At 36.7% G+C, this 21,652-nt stretch overlaps 1 protein-coding gene across 1 annotated transcript in view; it reads right to left on the bottom strand.

Annotated features, from left to right (window-relative positions):
- Nucleotides 1-448, bottom strand: part of LOC123233095 (NADH dehydrogenase [ubiquinone] iron-sulfur protein 6, mitochondrial-like) — a 12,592-nt gene extending 12,144 nt beyond the window's left edge. The window contains exon 1 of the mRNA XM_044659265.1: nucleotides 13-448. Coding sequence (XP_044515200.1) covers nucleotides 13-368 — 356 coding nt within the window. The 5' untranslated portion in view covers nucleotides 369-448. The remainder of the gene's footprint in view (nucleotides 1-12) is intronic.
- Nucleotides 449-21,652: the final 21,204 nt, after the last annotated feature.

Here is a 21,652-nt window from a genome sequence, read left to right as displayed (position 1 = left end):
TGTTGTGTAAACTGAAGTCCACAATACCCACAAGTCCCAGTTTTAGTCTCTTTGTCCAAGTTTATATATACTTTTGGATGACCCAGAGCTCCTCCTCCACCATCACATGATATCACTCGACTTTCCACTTTGCTTACTGGTTGCTCTGCTATCAAATCAATTGCAAAGTTTTTATTTACCTCTTTCTGGCGACCAACAAAGCGAATCCTCCTGTAATCATCTTCATCATAAACCTGGCCTGTGTGGGTAATTTTCTCCCCCGTGGGCGACACCTGCACACCAAAACATCTGGCGGCCACAGGGAAGCCCTGACTGCAGCCCAGAAGGCGGCCGAAGGTCACAAACGCCACCGCCGCAGACGCCGCCATCTTTCCCCTGTTGTTGTTTTTTTAAATACACATCCATAGTAGCTGCAAAATCTCATCATTTCTTCTTTCTTGTCAAAATAATAGCCATTTTCTTCCTCCCTCAGAATATCCTTCTGATTCCTAATTATCTTTTTTTCATCCAAGTTGCCCATTTACCTGAAGCAACATCTTCTAACCCCTATTGATCCTGACATGAACTGCAGACAGTTCTCTGTTCTAGGCTTTCTAAATTCTGATACAAGTATCATGAAATTACGAAAACAATTCTGTGTGATAAGAACTTATCAATTCTAAAAGCATGGAGACTGTTGCTGCTTGCTGCTGATCACATATTAATTTCTCCTCACAATTCCTTATATGCAAGAAATGTGTACTGAATTAAATCACCAATTAAAAATATTTTCAAATGCCCAATATATATGTTCTACTCTTCAAGGAGACAAAGAAGTAGAACGAATAAATATAATCTACATCATATTCTAATTTAGTGATTCCCAAGATGGGCGCCACCGCCCCCTAGTGGGTGCTGCAGTGATCCAGGGAAGCAGTGATGGCCACAGGTAAATATGGGGGTGGTGAATAACTGTAAGGGGGTGGTGATAGTATGTGATAGGGGGCGCTAAGTAATATTTTTTCTGGAAAGGGGGCGGTACCAAAAAAGTTTGGGAAACACTGCTAGAAAAAACACTATGTGAAGCGATCTGTTGGCAATGTGAAGTGGACAAGAAGAGATGCTGAACATATGGGCACAATGCCGGAGATCAAACAGATCAATGCTACAGTCACTGAGCCAATCAGCACCCAGGATACAGAACACAGTGCTGTGGTTGATCACCTTTCATTCCATCAGCTGGTAGTGTACAAGTACAATCTCACATTGGCAAACTTGTGTAATTGGTAGTGGCATATGAGATTTCCATTGTGTACAGCATGGTATTCATCTGCAAAATCCCATGATATAGCAAAAACTCTGTGATACAGAATTATATATATATATATATATATATATATATATATATATATATATATATATATTTAAACCCACAATAAGTGAACTGCAATATAGCAAGGGACAACTGTATTACCAAAGTGTCTTTTAAATTGAATTCACAATAAAAACATATTCTTTTATTTAGCTTGGCTTTCGGTCTTTCTAGTTTTATACTATAAATTCAGTTGTGAATTTAAATATGTTTTAAATTCTGTTACTGCACAACTAGGTAGTATTGCTACATAAATGTGTGTGTAAGAGAGACAGAACAGAGACAAAGAAAAAGAGAGACAGAGACAGTGACAGACAGAGAGTCTCTAATACTTGACCTGCTGAGTTACTATTGAACTATTGAAGGTATCACAAAAAGACATCACATGAGTGAGAGAGGGTAATGGTTTTCTTCACTTTGATTCAATAAAGGACAGTTATTTGTCCTAAAAATAATATAAAAAGTGTCACAAATGAGTTTCTATAAATTCACATGTAGATATATATTTAAAGGATAAATATATGTGTGACCCTGGACAAGTCACTTGACCCCCATTGCCCACCCTTACCACTCTTCTACCTAGGAGCCAATACACAGAAGTTAAGGACTTAAAAAAAAAAAGAATAAACATAATTCACTTTTATTATTTGCTTGATTTGTTCAAATGTACTTGTCCCCTCTTTGAGAATCTCTGAAGAACAAAATGGCTCCATGTTAATGGAGGAATATACTATTTCTCAGTATACCCTTGAGTAATGAAGTATATGAAAACCAGGAAATAAACTGAATGAAACATTTACATAATGGCCACATTTTGATAAAAAGAATGTAAACATTTCCATGTCATGATGCTATTCTCATTCAAAATATCCTATAAGAATCATAACTATATTTCTCTAAGAAACAGGAATTGCCTTTTATTTCTTCTAATCAAAAGAAGAGATAAGCAGATGCTTAAGCCTCCAGGATGTTTCATGTACTGCATATGGTTATTTCAGGAAGTGAATGTGGAGAGCTTGAGTTAATGAAGAGAGGACTGGCCTTCCTGTCAGGAAAACCTGGGTTTCAACTCTAACTGGCAAATGAATGAAGAAAGAAATCATTATTAAATACTTATTATTAATGTCATGAACTATTTAAGCTTTCCTTTTTTGCTCAGTCTAGACACTAGCTAGTGCCCTGTTCACTGCTTCCATTAAACATCATTGTTACTACAATCCTCTCTACCTTTGAATGGAATAGAACCACATCCCCTTTTCCCTTAGGGAAATGATCTTCTTACACATCTTTCCTCTTGGTACCATGAGCTCTCCTCAGGTCTAGTTCAAGTGAACTCTGTCCTCTTTGGGACCAAGCATTCTTATCTGCATGCCAACCATTTTCTTCCCTACTGTTGATGTATTCTCCAAAGGAATCCTCTACAGATCACAACAAGGGTGAGAGCTAAGTCACTCAGTTCTGAATGTTTTCTGACCTTTGGGAAAATTCTCAACCTTCGGGAAACATTTTCCTCCACTGTGGAAAACATTAGCCTCCAAACAGTTCCCAATGCATAATCACATACCTATTCTCAACTTCTTTTGACTCTTCCTTTAATAAGGACTAGTAATAAAATAAACATGGCTTCTACTTCTGTAAAAGGCATGCCAACTCTCTCTTCTTCCCATCACCATCTCTGTGATTTTCCACACTAAAATTACCCTCTAAGCTAATCTGATAGGTAAACGATTGTACCTCATTGTTTTAATTTGCATTTCCCTTATCAAAAATGAATGAGAATAATTTTTCATATGGCATATAGAGCTTCGATTTCTTCATCTGAAATCTGTTGTTCTATATCCTTTAATGATATTTGAACTTGGAAATTACTCACATTCCTATAAATTTGACTAATTTCTCTATATATTTGACAGTTGGGGACTTTTAACCAAACAAACTTGCTTTGAATTCCACTCCCTCCACCCTGATTTCTGAATTCTTTCTAATCTTGACTGTATTGGGATTTTTTTGTGCAAAAACAAATTAATCTAACATATCTAAATTATCCATTTTACATCTCATAATGTTGTCTATCTCTAATCTGAAAATAAATTCTACCCTTAGATATAGATCTAACAAGCAAACTATCCCATGCTCCCTTCTCCTTTAATTTGCTTATGGCATCACCTTTCATGTCTAAATGATCCATTGCTAATTTTGACATGTAGATTTTCTTGGTCTCTCTCAGATTATAATTCCTCCACCAAATTTATCTTTTATTTATTTCTTACATACTAATGAATATAGATGTCCTCTCTTCCTGCAGAATCTTGAGTCTTTGAGGGCAGGGAACTTAGATGACTATGAAGGTATTCTGAAGTTCTGAACCTAAGGACCATAAGGAAGGTGAAAGTTTTACTTCCTTTAATATAGAAGGTTGTATACCATCATATCTCCATATTGTTAAATTATTTCTAACTTTTCTAAATATTACTGAGTCAGCCACATGCCCCAGGACTCTATGAGTGGGCAGAAAAGTGCCAGTTTTATGTTAATGTGGACAGGCACAAAGTGATACATTTACAGATAAGTTTTCCAAATTATATCTAGAAAATGAACAGCTTTACAGTATGTATAAAATCTTGGAAACAACACCTGGAAATCATTATAGACCATCCACTAAATATATCAGCCTTTTCTGTTACTATATTGCAACAAACAAAATATAAATGATCCAAAGGACATAGAAAGGAACACAAAGCCAATCCAAAACCTATCATCAGCTATGTTTCAATAATTTTGGAATAACTTTGTCTGGAGTAAAATATTGAAAAACCAGTCAAGAAGCTGAGAGCTCTCTTTTCTCTGGCCCAGGCTCTTAACCTAACTGCCTCTCTGGGCTACCTGCTTTCTTATCTCACTGGGCCATCTTTGACAAACTGTGGCTTGGAGGCCTGTTGCAAAGTAGGATTGGATTTTTATCCAAAATTAGAAGGGCTGAAACCTATTACTATCTCTCTTTACTAATAAATGCTTATAAATATAGTAATAGGCCTACAGATTAATTTTTATAACAACCTGTATATTTTTGGTCACCACTTCTTAATAAATGAAGAAAAGGATCAAATTCTCTGAGTTCCAAGGATTTGATGAACATTCTAGGAACTTAAACCTGATGGATTTCAGACTCTTCTGGATTAAAAGGAAAAAGTCAAGGTTACATGATACAAATGTATTAAAGGATGAGAAGAATATGAGAAGAAAAAAAGGCAGCTCAATGGCACAGTGGATAGAGCACTTGACCTGGAGTCAGGAGGACCTAAGTTCTAATATGATCTCAGAAACCGACTAGCTGTGTGGCCCTAAGAAATCCATTTAAGTCTGCTTGCCTCAGTCTCTTCATCTGTGAAATAAACTGGAGAGGGAAATGGAAGAATACTCTAGTATCTTGGCCAAGAAAATCACAAATAGGATCATGAAGTCAGACATGGCTGAAACGATTGAACTACAACAGAAACAACATAATGTGATAGTCATCAAATCCACAAGTATTCACATTATCAATTATAACCTGTATAAACTTTAGTATTAACAAATCAAAAGAAAGTATTTCATAGAGCAGTCATAGTTGTCATTTAAAGAATTTAATGAATGTATACATGAGAGTACTTCACTGAACTAGGAGTTAAGCATCAAAAGAACAGGTAGGAGTACTATGATTATGCTGATGAGAGAACTTCCAAGTGATGAAACTGTATTGTAGACTGTAAAATTTAAATTAATATCTAATAAATCAGAGTATTATTTTTATAAAATTTATTAATAATCATTTGAAGTAAAAGAAATAAAAAGAATGAAAGGAAAACCTGAGTAAAAAACACCTGAGTAAAATTCTCCTGCCTCTCACCTCACCCCACCTCCACAGCCATGTTTCAGGGAGTAGAGAGAGAGAGGGAAGACCTACACAAAACTTATATCTTCCCTACGTTAGCACATAACATTGTGTAAATGGGATTAGTTCACTCTCATTTATTCTTTAGACTTTAGCCACCAGGAATAATGTCACCCCTCCCCACTTATAATTAAGTGGGGAGGGGGAGGTCTGTGACCCACATGTGATAGTAAGTGTGAGATTGCAATGGCAGAGTGGAATTCCAGCTACAGAGATAGGAGGTCAAGCCACAGCTCAGAATTCCATAGGGCCCCCTGAGAACTCTAAGAGAGGGGGCAGTTAAAGGCAGTTGAGTCCTGGGTTTGAAGCAAGCAGGTCACTCTGTTTGCTGGATCCAGTTCCTGGATGCTCTTGGGGGCTTGAGGCTTGAATCTGAACAAAGCCATTTTAGTTACCAGCTGCCAACCTGCTTTACCTTGATTTGACCTTCAATCAACACCACAGTTATCTCTATTTAGTTATCTAGATATAGGAGAAGATTATTTATAGGTTTAGAGAGCTAACTAGCAAAGCAAGTTACCTTTCCTCTTTGGAGGACTGGCTGCTTGAACATAACAGTTTAGGTCTTCCCAGACCTTGGCTATCCTTATTTGATCTCCCTTCCTTCCCTTCCCTACATATCATTAAACCTTTAATCATTTGGGAGCAGTGCCTGGTTATATTTAGGGAAATACTCACAACTTCCTCAAGCTGAGTTCCTCCTGCCTTGTAGCCCAAAAGCAAGACCTTTCCTCTGTGCCTTAGAGCTTCAAAGACGTCAAGCTTCTCCTATTTTCTCCTACTCAATCCTGTAAGGAAATAGTTTAGAGAAAGTTATCATAGTTAGGAGTTCAGCCTTTCCAAAGTTACTGACCTGGCCCTGTGTTTAACAAGTCTGTCCACTATTATCTTTCAGTAACTGATTTCCAACTGCCTAGTGGGAAGGGGGAACATGAAGGAGCACTCAGCAAGATCTTATCCCTCCCTTCAGTCAAGCCTGTTAGTGGGTGAGACCTGATTGCTACAGACCACTGGCATCTTACAGCTTCCCAAATATAACATAAGTGACAAATCAAAAGCAAGTGACTTCCTTCAGTACAGGGTTGAGGCTGCCATTTGTCCACGTGAAACTGGAGGTGGACATAGAAAGTGAAGAAAGCTGCTATTTTTTAAATATGATGGTAACTTCCTGTGAAGGGTTTTTTGGCACTTTGAACTTGGCATTGAAGGAGCTTAAGTGAGACCTCAGAGTGCTTCCCTTTGAATTGTCACGTGAGTAAGTTAGGTTGACTCTCTCTTCCCTTGGCGTTTCTGAAGGCTCTAGCCTCAAGGAGGCCTCTCTTCTTAGAGGAGGCCTTGTGGCTAGAAGCCTTGTTTAATCAACCTCTGTGCCCCCTCTGCTGGGGCCTCTGAATCCACCCTGATTCAGATCTCTAGTCCAGGCCAGGGTTTCTCTCTCTCATTTTCTCTACCTTCAACCTTCCTAATTATAAATAAACCACCATAAAAGTCATCCTGACTTGAGGCTCTTATTTTGGAATCGAGTAATCATTCCCTGGAGATGAGACTTTAAATTTCAAGTCCAACCATAATTTCCTCATTTTCCCCTTTTACAACATGATATGCTGGAAAAGAGAGTCATTGGGGAGAAAATTCTAATTATACAAGACAATAAAGAATATGAGGTCACTTACCTGAAAATAAAATTGTTCATTAATAGGAGCATGTATTCCATCAACAAAGAATGAATTTTTTGCCAGCCTTGTCATTAAAGACCACTACTTGGGAATCATGCTTTTATAGGAAACTGCCCTTTTTCTGATTGGCCTGACAGTTTGACCTCTCCTAACAGTCTTCATTGGTGAATATTTTGAAATAAGAGGTGGACTTCGAGACCTCAACTCCTCCCTCATTATTTCATCACAGAGTTGGTGGGTCTTTGTTCAAATAAGGAAAATGTGACCTACCCTATTTTCAAATGGGTCAATAGTCACCATCAAGAAAAATAGAGGCAGACTTACTCTTCTCTGATATTTTTAGAATAGGGAAGGGTAAGGAGCTTATGAAGTCCAGCTTCTACTAGCAATCTTCTAACTCAGAACTCAGATATGGAAATAATTCAATAAATTAAAAATAAAAACTCTAAATCCCTCCTCTGAACCTAAGGAAAATATAGTGTCCCAAGCGAATCACCATATACATGATATTTATTAATTTCAGGATTACACCTAAATCACCAGGATACATAAGGTCCTAAACGTCCTATACATTCTATGAAGATTTTACCTATGAGACTTGTGTATTTCTTAACTCCTTTTCTAGTAAACAAAATCATGGTAAATGGGAAGATATAAAAGGGATAACTTATTCAGCCCCCCCCCATGCAGTCTATTCCCAAGGACTCAAAGTCTCGTGAAGCATCAGCCTGATTTCTAGGACATCTATTGTTGTAATTTTTCTCTTCTTAAGCCATCTGAAGTCATGCTCATCCTCAGAAGAGTTTCTCTGGCCTATGGGTTTTCTCTTGGTCCAGTTCACTATGTTGTGAATAAAATTAATCTTGGAAACTTTATACTAATTTTTCAAAGTATTTATTAGTAAAGAAAATGAAAAAGAGAAAGAGTTTCCTACTTTTCTAACAAAGTAAGATCAGGTCCCAGATTCTAAACCAATTTGCTCCCCTTCGTGCTGCCACTTGTCAGAGATGACTACAAGTAAGTGCTATAACAGCTTGGAGAATGGCTGAGAAGTGTAAGAATTAAAAATGATGAGGCTGGTTATAGCTTTATAGCTTTATTAAATCAAAAGGAGGAGAAGGAGAAGAAGGAGGAAGGAGGGGGAAAAGTAGGTACTTAGCGGGCTAATCTGTGGCTACCATTGTGGGCTTCCTCACTGTACTCCACCACTGGTCCAGTCAGCACCATCCACAGTATGCCAAAGACCCCCACTTCCTTGAAGTCCCACCCTATAAAGTCTTTTCTGATTCTCACACATCATATCTGAGGAACCAACCATGTTCTTTCAATTGGGCTCAGCCTTCTTGTGGGTCAGTGCCTTGAAAATTGCTCTGCTGTCTCCCAACACTCTAGACTCCATTGCTTCCTATCTCATGACTCTCAAATTCTCTTAAAGATGGCTCATCTATTTCAATTTACTCACCAGTATTTGGTGTCTAGGTGATGTCAAGAGAGCAACAAGGGAGACAGAGAAATTCATTTTAGATAGAAAGCAAGACAAGAGTGACATGAGGGCCATGGGCCACCAAGCTGCACATACTGACTTTTTAAGCCTCTCCCTAAGACCTTCTCCTGGATACTTTGAGATCCTTCCATTGGCCCTGGCCTAAAATAAATCATATTCTCTGGCCTCCTGACCTCCTTTGTGGTGGTGACACTGCTATGCTGGCAGACCCAGACAGATGACAGTATGACTCCTACTGTGATGAATCTTCCAGGATTGGACTGAGTTGGAGATACCCCAGATATTTAATTTATACAACTGGTAGTATCTTTCTCAAACATTTCTTGAAAATAGGTATTAAAATGCATTTTAATACAGTCACTAAAATGTGGCTTTGACAATAACTAGGTCATATAGTAAGAACAAGATCAAATATTATGGCTATAAATTTTAATATGAAAGAAAAACATTATAAACCTCTGCATTAGCAAATTTGCATTTCCTATACTTCTTTTTTTATTTTTTATTTTAAACCCTTAACTTCTGTGCATTGACTCATAGGTGGAAGAGTGGTAAGGGTAGGCAATGGGGGTCAAGTGACTTGCCCAGGGTCACACAGCTGGGAAGTGTCTGAGGCCAGATTTGAACCTAGGACTTCTGGTCTCTAGGCCTGGCTCTCAATCCACTGAGCTACGCAGCCGCACCCCTTTCCTATACTTCTTAATGCTCTTTATCTCTAAAGCTGGTCTTGCTCTTTAAATTTAATTTATATATATATATATATATATATATATATGTATATATATATATATATATCTGATTTTACAACTTACTATTAAAATATATTCAATATTTTTCAATCTCACTAGAAACAATTATATTTGGCATATCATCAGCTGAAAAATGAAACTTTCATAGAATGAATTGATTTCCTACTCTCCCTTCCAAATGTTTTACTTAGTAGGTGCTTCACATATTTCTTTGTACTGAATTTAACTAATACTTTCCAACAATTCTAAGGTATATGTGGCTATCAAAAACATCTTTTACCTTCAATTTTCCTTCCTAGTGATGCCTCTTAATTTCTAAACCTTTCTTCCAATCTTAATTCAAAACCCTCTTTCTACAAGAGACATTATATAGCTCCCCTACTTGTAAGTATCTTCCCTTCTGAAATTGCCTCCCCTTACACTATCTATGTCTTCTAATTGACCAGTGATTTACACATTAGCTCCCTCACTATACTCATTATAATATGAGTTCTTTGAGAGGAAATCATCATCATCATTATCATTATTCCCACCACCCTTGCCACCATCCTCAAGATCATCATCATCCTAAAATCATTAATAATAATATCATTATCATGATAATTATATTACCTTTCTTTGTATATCAAGTTCATAGTAGTAGGCACATACTATGTACTAAATTAATGTTTTTGATTGATTGTTTAAAAAAACAATAAATTCTTAAAAATAAAATGGAGGATCCAAAAAGCAACACGATTACAATAGATCACCCATATGATTCTATAAAATTTGCAAAACATATCCCAAAATGCTTTCCATATACTTTCTTATTTTGTTCTTGCAACAATATTGTAAAGGATGTGATATCTACGTTTTATAATGACAGAGCTTGAGTTCAGTCAGGTCATTTGACCTCCCTACATTCACACAACTAAAATATGTATATAAGGCATCAGCTAGAAAAGAAAAAAAAAAGTATGGTCAAGTTATAAAACACTAGTAACAATAACTTGAACAAAAAATGTTGTGTAAAATCTTTTCAACAGATATAGGAGGTTAGAGGGTTAGTCTTTCTGTGAAGGTGACTGAAGGATAGCTCTTCATTACTCTGCTCCTCATCCATCTTTCCCTGTTAAAGGACCAAGGAAAGCTTCCAGCATATTGGATGGAGTATTTGTGGTAAGTCTGAGTAAAGAATTACTAACTTGAAACCTTAGCCTCTTGGCTTCCCTATCTTCCTTCAAGAAAATTTAAGTTGCATCTTCTACCCATATGCCTAGATACTAGTACCTCCTCTACTGAGATCACATTCAATTTTACTAGAAATATTTTGTTTGTACAGTATGTAATCCTTTTAAGTCCATCTGCCACCCAGCTCTCACCCTTGGTTCTAAGGAGTTGTAGCATGCACAGTGGTCACACTCCAGCAAACCATCTCATCAGATAGAATAAAGCATATTGAGAGTAACCAAAAGGTGTAAGAACTTTTGGTGAGTTAGAGAAGTGTCTAGCCCAAACACATGGGGATCTTCCCCAGCAGATAAGGTGGTTGAGTACGATTTCTTTCATTTGCTATGAAGGCAGATCAAACAGGCACTGTGGAGCATATAAGAGCTTGGTTAGGCATTGAAGAAGACAGGTTCATTCACTGCATGCCAAGCTCTCTTATTTGCCCTGACATTTGCCATGCCACTGAATTTAATGCCTGGAAAAAAAGAGTGCAACTGTCAACTTTGTGCAATTCTGCACCACTTAAGTCCAATTTATGTGCAAATCAAAAGGCATCACCAGTGATATCTGGTCCTCTTCAAGTATGAGGAACAATGATTAATTTGTTTTTATTTACATGTTGTCTCCTTTTTTGTAAACTCCTTTAATGAACATGTGTATGTGTATTTAAACTTTTGCCTTCTATGTTAGAATAGATACTAAGCATCTGTTCCAAGCCAGAAGAGTCATAAAGGCTAGGCAACTGGGGTTAAGTGACTTACCCAAGATAACACACCTAGAAAGTATATGAGACCAGTCTTGAACATAGGACCACACATCTCCAGGCCTGACTCTCTCTCCACTGATCTACTTAGCTGCCCTGAAAATATTGTTTTGTGCTTCTTCTTACTATCTCCAAGTATAGTAGTTTCTGGGACAAAAGAAGTGCTTAATAAATACTTATTGTTAGGTTGACTGATATAATAATGGATAGAGAAGTTTCACTCAGTAATGGGGAAAAGAACAACCCCACATAGAAGAACATCCATCAAAATACCATAGTTCTGAAATAACCACATAAAATGTTCCTGCCATTTTCCAGTCTACTTTTTCTTCTTTTCTATCCATCATCCAGCTCTTCTATTTTTTCCATTTCATTTTTTTATATTTAGAAACAAATATTGTGTAGGATGGAATTAAGATGGCAAAAAGAAGTGCCACAACTGCCAAAGTTTCCCTAAAATCTCTTCTATAATGAACATATTACAAAGCCAAATTTTGAGCAAAAGAGTCAAACACAGCATAGCTACAGAGGAAGAACTGGGCAGTGACTTCAATGACAGCAGTGGAAAGAACAAATAACAAACCAGTACCCAGGGAAAGTAAGGGGATTGAACATTTCGATGAAGATACCAGGAGTCCCTTTTACTAGCACTGGGGGCAGAAAGAGAGGTTATCTTGTAGCTATCCAAAGTCAGGTTACAGTTCCAAAAAAGAGAGGAATGATTATGGTGTAAAGTGAGGAGAGCCCTACTTAGGTAACAATCAGAACACAGATCAGGAGGAGAGTTAAAAGATCTCCCCCCAATCATGCCACATTAGAGACAGTGAATACTCATAGCCTCCAAGAGATGTGAAAGCAGCACCAGGATATAAAAAGAGAGGTGTTTACACCATTCCTCTTTTCCTCTAGGGTAGAAAGAGCCCAACACTAACATAAAATCCAAAGTCAAGAAGTTGACTAAAAAATGTGTACTCTATAAAAAAAAATATAGGGCTATAAAAGCTACTGTAGTGACAGGAGAGCTCAAGACACTAACTGTNTATATATATATATATATATATATATGTATATATATATATATATATCTGATTTTACAACTTACTATTAAAATATATTCAATATTTTTCAATCTCACTAGAAACAATTATATTTGGCATATCATCAGCTGAAAAATGAAACTTTCATAGAATGAATTGATTTCCTACTCTCCCTTCCAAATGTTTTACTTAGTAGGTGCTTCACATATTTCTTTGTACTGAATTTAACTAATACTTTCCAACAATTCTAAGGTATATGTGGCTATCAAAAACATCTTTTACCTTCAATTTTCCTTCCTAGTGATGCCTCTTAATTTCTAAACCTTTCTTCCAATCTTAATTCAAAACCCTCTTTCTACAAGAGACATTATATAGCTCCCCTACTTGTAAGTATCTTCCCTTCTGAAATTGCCTCCCCTTACACTATCTATGTCTTCTAATTGACCAGTGATTTACACATTAGCTCCCTCACTATACTCATTATAATATGAGTTCTTTGAGAGGAAATCATCATCATCATTATCATTATTCCCACCACCCTTGCCACCATCCTCAAGATCATCATCATCCTAAAATCATTAATAATAATATCATTATCATGATAATTATATTACCTTTCTTTGTATATCAAGTTCATAGTAGTAGGCACATACTATGTACTAAATTAATGTTTTTGATTGATTGTTTAAAAAAACAATAAATTCTTAAAAATAAAATGGAGGATCCAAAAAGCAACACGATTACAATAGATCACCCATATGATTCTATAAAATTTGCAAAACATATCCCAAAATGCTTTCCATATACTTTCTTATTTTGTTCTTGCAACAATATTGTAAAGGATGTGATATCTACGTTTTATAATGACAGAGCTTGAGTTCAGTCAGGTCATTTGACCTCCCTACATTCACACAACTAAAATATGTATATAAGGCATCAGCTAGAAAAGAAAAAAAAAAGTATGGTCAAGTTATAAAACACTAGTAACAATAACTTGAACAAAAAATGTTGTGTAAAATCTTTTCAACAGATATAGGAGGTTAGAGGGTTAGTCTTTCTGTGAAGGTGACTGAAGGATAGCTCTTCATTACTCTGCTCCTCATCCATCTTTCCCTGTTAAAGGACCAAGGAAAGCTTCCAGCATATTGGATGGAGTATTTGTGGTAAGTCTGAGTAAAGAATTACTAACTTGAAACCTTAGCCTCTTGGCTTCCCTATCTTCCTTCAAGAAAATTTAAGTTGCATCTTCTACCCATATGCCTAGATACTAGTACCTCCTCTACTGAGATCACATTCAATTTTACTAGAAATATTTTGTTTGTACAGTATGTAATCCTTTTAAGTCCATCTGCCACCCAGCTCTCACCCTTGGTTCTAAGGAGTTGTAGCATGCACAGTGGTCACACTCCAGCAAACCATCTCATCAGATAGAATAAAGCATATTGAGAGTAACCAAAAGGTGTAAGAACTTTTGGTGAGTTAGAGAAGTGTCTAGCCCAAACACATGGGGATCTTCCCCAGCAGATAAGGTGGTTGAGTACGATTTCTTTCATTTGCTATGAAGGCAGATCAAACAGGCACTGTGGAGCATATAAGAGCTTGGTTAGGCATTGAAGAAGACAGGTTCATTCACTGCATGCCAAGCTCTCTTATTTGCCCTGACATTTGCCATGCCACTGAATTTAATGCCTGGAAAAAAAGAGTGCAACTGTCAACTTTGTGCAATTCTGCACCACTTAAGTCCAATTTATGTGCAAATCAAAAGGCATCACCAGTGATATCTGGTCCTCTTCAAGTATGAGGAACAATGATTAATTTGTTTTTATTTACATGTTGTCTCCTTTTTTGTAAACTCCTTTAATGAACATGTGTATGTGTATTTAAACTTTTGCCTTCTATGTTAGAATAGATACTAAGCATCTGTTCCAAGCCAGAAGAGTCATAAAGGCTAGGCAACTGGGGTTAAGTGACTTACCCAAGATAACACACCTAGAAAGTATATGAGACCAGTCTTGAACATAGGACCACACATCTCCAGGCCTGACTCTCTCTCCACTGATCTACTTAGCTGCCCTGAAAATATTGTTTTGTGCTTCTTCTTACTATCTCCAAGTATAGTAGTTTCTGGGACAAAAGAAGTGCTTAATAAATACTTATTGTTAGGTTGACTGATATAATAATGGATAGAGAAGTTTCACTCAGTAATGGGGAAAAGAACAACCCCACATAGAAGAACATCCATCAAAATACCATAGTTCTGAAATAACCACATAAAATGTTCCTGCCATTTTCCAGTCTACTTTTTCTTCTTTTCTATCCATCATCCAGCTCTTCTATTTTTTCCATTTCATTTTTTTATATTTAGAAACAAATATTGTGTAGGATGGAATTAAGATGGCAAAAAGAAGTGCCACAACTGCCAAAGTTTCCCTAAAATCTCTTCTATAATGAACATATTACAAAGCCAAATTTTGAGCAAAAGAGTCAAACACAGCATAGCTACAGAGGAAGAACTGGGCAGTGACTTCAATGACAGCAGTGGAAAGAACAAATAACAAACCAGTACCCAGGGAAAGTAAGGGGATTGAACATTTCGATGAAGATACCAGGAGTCCCTTTTACTAGCACTGGGGGCAGAAAGAGAGGTTATCTTGTAGCTATCCAAAGTCAGGTTACAGTTCCAAAAAAGAGAGGAATGATTATGGTGTAAAGTGAGGAGAGCCCTACTTAGGTAACAATCAGAACACAGATCAGGAGGAGAGTTAAAAGATCTCCCCCCAATCATGCCACATTAGAGACAGTGAATACTCATAGCCTCCAAGAGATGTGAAAGCAGCACCAGGATATAAAAAGAGAGGTGTTTACACCATTCCTCTTTTCCTCTAGGGTAGAAAGAGCCCAACACTAACATAAAATCCAAAGTCAAGAAGTTGACTAAAAAATGTGTACTCTATAAAAAAAAATATAGGGCTATAAAAGCTACTGTAGTGACAGGAGAGCTCAAGACACTAACTGTGAAGAAGACATTGATTTAAAAACATCTATAATCAAAGCCTCAAAGGTATACACAGATTAGACACAAGTCAAACAAGGTTTCATAGAAAATCTTAAAAAATGCACATTAGCAAAAAGAAATATTTTTTTCTAAAGATCATGGTTTAGAATGTCATGTTTTTATTTCATAAAATTGAGTGAACTCCCTACAGTTAATAGAAATAAATATAAAATCATATCTTTAGTGCTTATAATCCTTCATAACATTGGCCCATCCTACCCTTCCTGAACTTTAAAATTTCTACTTCCCTCCTCACACTCAATGATCCAGTGTCTTTGATCACTTAGCTGTGCTTTTCTCTCAGCAATACTAGATATACATTTTCACTGAATTCTAATTTACCAATACCTCATTTTCTCCTTATTTTAGGCTTATAAATTCCCTTACATTAAATGTTAGTTAATATCTAGATTTTGTGATTCTCCTTGTCAGTGGCATTCCCTTTGGAATATACATGCATGTATATATATATATATATGCATATACACATGTACATTATATATAGGTATGTTTATTGTTACTTCTCATGGTTATTTATATGCCATTTCCTATATCAAAATGTGCTTTCCTTGAAGTCCAGGGTAGTTTTTGCCAGTTTTGAATGCACATAACTTAGCATAATATCTGGTCTATACTATCTCTTCCGTAAGTGATTGTTGACTTGCCTTGCCTGATTGATTCATAGTTCGTGTCACATCAGTGCTCCTTATTTCTTATAACTGTACTACTACTTTATTCACATATGAACTATGTTGCCTTCTGGCCTAAGGTGTGTTTGGTCTACTATGGGGAACAAAGAAATGGTACTGGGTCCACCTGTCTCTGTCTCAGTTTGCTTGTCAGTGGTAGAAGTGGGTTTTGAAGTAGCCGATGGTTTGGAAGGGTTTGCAGCAGCTTGGTTATGTGATTTCTTTATAACCTCTAATTGCATAATTTTATAGAAGTCTAGATCTTTGCCCTCTCTCATTTTCTTATTGATTTCAATAAGTTGTTTAATATGCTCTTGCATTACTTGCAATAGTTTCTCATTAGTATTCCTTTTAGTGTCCCAGATGAGATCAAAGACTTTCTTGATTGCCCATAGTCCCTGAATCAGTGATATAATGATAGCTCCCATAGTAGGTAGATAAGTTATAAATTATGTGATTGTCTGCCAGCCATTTATAAAAGTCATATAGTAGCAGGATCTTTAGGCAATAGTCTGGAATCACTTGGAACCAGAGATTATAAATACCCTGTGTTGCCGACCAGACAAGCATGAGCCTGGTAATAATAAATGAAACCCTTGCCAATGTCATCTTCCCTACACCTATAAGGCTTCAGTTCCCTTAGCTTCCCCAAAAACTGTTATTTAAAAATGTGGGGTGGATATCTGTCTACTTGACAGAAAGGGTAGACAGGAAAGGTACTTCTATAAGCTGGCCCAAGATCCTCAGGTGGTAGATGAATCTAGGCTGAGTGGGATAGTAATACCTGGGTAGCCACCAAGGTGTGCTGATGACCACCAGGGCTTATGGATGATCAATTCAGCTAAGCACCTTGACCCCACTAACAGTGCCCAAGCCAAAGATATTGAGGGAGAAGCTGTAAATGTTGTTCAGCAGCCTCTCTGATTCCTTGGCTTAGGGTTAGGCTAAGTGATAAAGATTGGTAATGGGCTAGTTGTTGGTATAGATTGGATAACAGGAACTGATTGTGATGTTGGTAATCCCTTTCCCCTTTTTGAGCAACTATTCACCTGCCCCCTTGGGATGAATGTCAGCCTTCACTTGTATCAAGTTGGAAATAGGGTTTAATGCTTTTGCTCTAAGGGGTTAGGAATCAGGATAAGGAAAGCGGTGTTGGGAATGACTATGCTATATCTATAGAGAGTTAAAGAAATCTAAACCACTGAGCATCGGGTTGGTATTTGGCTGGAGATTCTTCTTCCCCTCACGGACCCTGGTTAGACCCAGCCATGGTCTAGACCAAAGGAGAGGAAGGGGAAATGATGTTCTTCTTGGCAGCTGTGCTGTTGATTTCTCTCAGCTCTGTTTGGTAATAGATGATTGAACTTCTAATGGCAATAGGTATGAATGCTGGATCTATAGGTCTATTGGCCTACCCACCTGTCACCTCCCACTGCTCCTACAAATTTGCTTCTCAAGACTGAGACCAAGAATGGCTGAGCCCCTGGGCTATTATAGAGGTGGCCCCAACTGTATTTTTCCCTTGGCTCATGCCATCTGGGTAAATTCCAAGTTCTATAACCAACGATCTATCACTCAAGCTGTTCTCCATCTTTGTTCAGAAGTTATGTATAGCAGTATATTTGGTTGATCATTGAAGAAATATAAGTTAAATGAGAAACTATCCACCAGAATATGTTTCAATCAGTTGGCAATGGAAAAACATTCAAAGAGAATATGAGATATAAATAGTTAAATCTTCTAAATATATAAAATCAGAGAAGGAAGGACATAATTCATCAGAGGAATTAGAAATGGCTTAAAAATACTCTTACTCAAAACAATATAGGATATGAGTGTCCAAAAACAAACCCAGTATCTATGTGAACATAAGTACAAAACACTCTTCACACAAATAAAATCAGAACTAAACAATTGGGGGGAAAATAATTGCTCTTGGATAGACATTTACCTATTCAGTATCATACCAATCAAACTAGTCAAAAATTATTTCATAGAAATAGGAAAAATAACAACAAAATTCATCAGAAAGAATAAAATATCAAAAATATCAAGGCAATTATAGAAAAAATATGAAGGAAAGAATTCTGGCCTTGCCAGATCTTAGACTCTAATATAAAGTGATAATTATCAAAAAATCTGATGCTGGCTAAGATATCCAACTAAAAGTTCCATAAACTCAAAGAACTAACCTTTTGGAGAAAGAACTCACTATTTGACAATAATTCTAGGAAAAATGGAAAGCAGTATGGTAGAAACTTAGGTATGGATCAACATCTTTTGCCATACAGCAAGATAAAGTCCTCACGGATACTTGATCTAGAAATAAAGGGTGACTTCAAAAACAAATTAGGAGAACGTGGAAAAATTTATCTGTCAGACTTATGGATAAGGGAAGAATTTATAATTAAACAAGTCATAGAGAACATAATAAAAATTAGATCTAAAATTTTGACTACATTAAATTTAACAGATTTTATACAAACAAAACTCATGCAACCAAGCTTAAAAGGGAAGCAACAAAACTTGAGAAAAAATATAACAAGTGTCTCTGATAAAAGTTTCATCTCTCAAATACATAGAGGACTAAGTTAAATTTAAAAGATTACAAAGCATTACCTAATAAAAAATAGTCAAGGGTTATTAACAGGCAGCTCTCAGAGGAAGAAGTTAAAAGTATGCATAGTGTTATGATGATAATAACAGATAGTTTGGAGAAGCAGATAAATGTGTCAGGGCCAAATAGCGCTTTAAGTCAAGAGCCAGAGATTGACAGGCTACAGTGAGGAAAGGAGAGGGGTAAAACACTCCTGATTCTCAAACCCCTCCCCCTCTTACTGCTTCTGCTTCAGTTGGTAATGAAGACAGGAATAAGATTCTTCTGGTAAGTCGCAGTTATGGCTGAAACCCCAACTGATTTTCCTTTCTTAAATTTATATTCCTCCCAGGTCAGTATGATGAGTACATAGAAATTATTTATCTAATTGTTGAGGACCGAGGAGATCTTAAACTGGCAGCCAACAGGATTCAAACTAAATATACAGACTGAATTGTAAGTATCTTCCCAAATAATTATCAGACACAGATTTGAAGGTAAAAAGTTATATTAGGAATTAACAAGGAAAATTAGAGAAATCAATGAAGGTTTTAGGATAAAGGAAAGGTGACCCTGAACTGTTAAATTGATGCCCCCTTCCCCCTCTTCACTGGAGGGATGAAGCACTTAACTAAAACTGGCTCTCTTGCTATAGATAAATATTTTACTCTCTAATCACTAAGTAATATATAATTATATTAATGAAGAATAGTAATAACAAATAGGCTGACCCTATGAGTAGAAATCACTAGCTTATGCTACAATGGCACCTCAGGTGAAAGCCTAAGTCAGCAGTGGCAAGCAGAGTGTCTGCTCACCTCCACTCCCACCAAATAACTGTCTTCAACCCTTCTCAACTGCCCCTCACCCAAAGTTCTCCAGGGGGGTGTCCCCTGGAATTCTGGGTGAGGCTCTCCCTATACCTTTGCAGGGATTCCATGCTTTGCATCTGCACACAACAATAGTTAAATGAAGAAAATTCTCCAAATCACTGTTGATTAGAGAAATATAAATTAAAACCAATCTAAGATTTGCCTCACACTTATTGGAATGGCTAACATTACCAAAAAGGAAAATAGTAAATGTTGGAGAGAATGTGGGAAAACTGAGACATGAATACACTATTTGTAGAACTGTGAACTGACACGATCATTCTGGAGATAAATATGGAACCAGACAAAAAGGACCATAAAGTTATGCATTTAGCCCAATATTATCAATACTGGATTTGTATCCCAAAGAGATCAAAGATAGGGAAAAGTATCTATCAAAAAATTGGCACCTCTTTTTGTACTGCCAAAAGATGGGAAACAGAGGTATTAACATTCACTCAGGGAATGGACAAACTACTTGTGGCATATGGTTGTAATGAAATGCTACTGAGCCATAAGAAATTATGACAAGGAAGAGTTAAAAACAGACCTGCAAAGACCAATATGAACTGATTCTAAGTGATGTGAGCAGAACAAAGAAAACAGTGGTATAAAATAATAGAAATATTATATAATGATCAACTATGAGGGATTAAACCATTATAAGCAAAACAAATTTCCAAGATAACCACAAGACACTTGATGAAAATGCCAGCCAAAGCCAAAGAAGGAATTGTTGAAGTCTGAGTGCAGATCAAAGTATGGAAATCTGTATTACTTAAAAATATGAGGATAACCTATATAAATGTATTTACTGTGTTGGGGAAGGAGAGGGAGTAGGGAGGGAGAAAAATCTGAATTCTAAAATATAAAATAAAATTGTCAAAAATTGTTTAGAAATGTAATTGAAACTTTTTAAGTGGAAAAATATTAAACAAACAATATATAATTTCCTAAATGAAGCATGTATTTGGCTACTTTTCCCCCAAATTTTTTTAATATATTACTAAACTCTCTAGGTTGGAAAATAAAGAAAAACAGGAAAATAAAAACTTCTTATTGCAAAGATTTGTTTCACTTTATCTGTCCTATCTCTAGTACCTACACAGTGAGATCTTACTGCTTATTAAATTGAATTGAAATATATGTAATAGCCCAACACAAGTGACTTGCCCAGGGTCACACAGCTGGGAAGTGGCTGAGGCCGGGTTTGAACCTAGGACCTCTTGTCTCTAGGCCTGACTCTCACTCCACTGAGCTACCCAGCTGCCCCCCAGGAAATTATATTTTGAAATAAAATTTCAGTGGGTACAAGATATTGAAAAATAGAGCTGAGAACAAGAACATTAGCTAAGACTGTCTGAAATCACAGAGGTGGGAAATGGACTGATATAAGTAAGGAACCCGGTGTCTGTTTTGAATAGAACATAGAATGCAAGAGAGGGAATTTTGAATCAGTATGACAAGATGGATAGGCCACATTTTCTGGAGGATTTTCAATGCCAGGAATAGGGTTGTATATTTTATCATAGAGCATATAGCCTGATTGAAGAAGCTTGAGCAAAGGGGCATTATGGTCAGAAGGATAGAAAACAATATTGTTTAGGTATTTGGGTTTTAATTGGAATGGAGAATTGGTGGCTTTGGATGAATAGAGAATTGAAAGGAATGGAAAATTGAAGACTTGGTGATTAATTTTATACAGAGACTGACTGTGAAGTAAAGAACCTGAAGGAATGGAAGGATGCACCTTCCTTACTTCCTTGATGGAAATATAGAAATTAGGGTCAGTTAGTCAATAAACATTTATTATGCATTTACTATTTCTAAGCACTGGGAATACAAATAAGCAAAATGTCAACTTTTCTTGCTCTCAAGGAACTTACAGTCTAGTGGAGGAATACAAGAGATAAAAAGGAAACTTAAGAAAGTAAAGAGAGGGTGCACCCAAAGAGTACCATGGGATATAATGTTTGTTGAGTCACAGTCAATCAGGCCAACTGATGGGAAATAACATTGGCTGGGAAGTTCTAAGTCCCCTAGGAAGAGATGTTTCCTATAGGAATTTATTGCTTTACACTCCAGTCCCTTCAGTCAGTGTGGAGAGACAACTGAGTGATCTAAGGAAGTACTGAATACTAAAACTGAATCAATCTCCATCATGATGAGAATTCAGCTGATGAGGTTATTGTAGGGGAGATATGTTGTTCAAATGGG

Source organism: Gracilinanus agilis, chromosome 2, assembly GCF_016433145.1.
Source record: "Gracilinanus agilis isolate LMUSP501 chromosome 2, AgileGrace, whole genome shotgun sequence".
Classification (NCBI taxonomy): Eukaryota; Metazoa; Chordata; class Mammalia; order Didelphimorphia; family Didelphidae; genus Gracilinanus; species Gracilinanus agilis.
The sequence above is the reverse complement of the archived record's forward strand: the minus strand, read 5'-3'. Positions and strand labels throughout refer to the sequence as shown.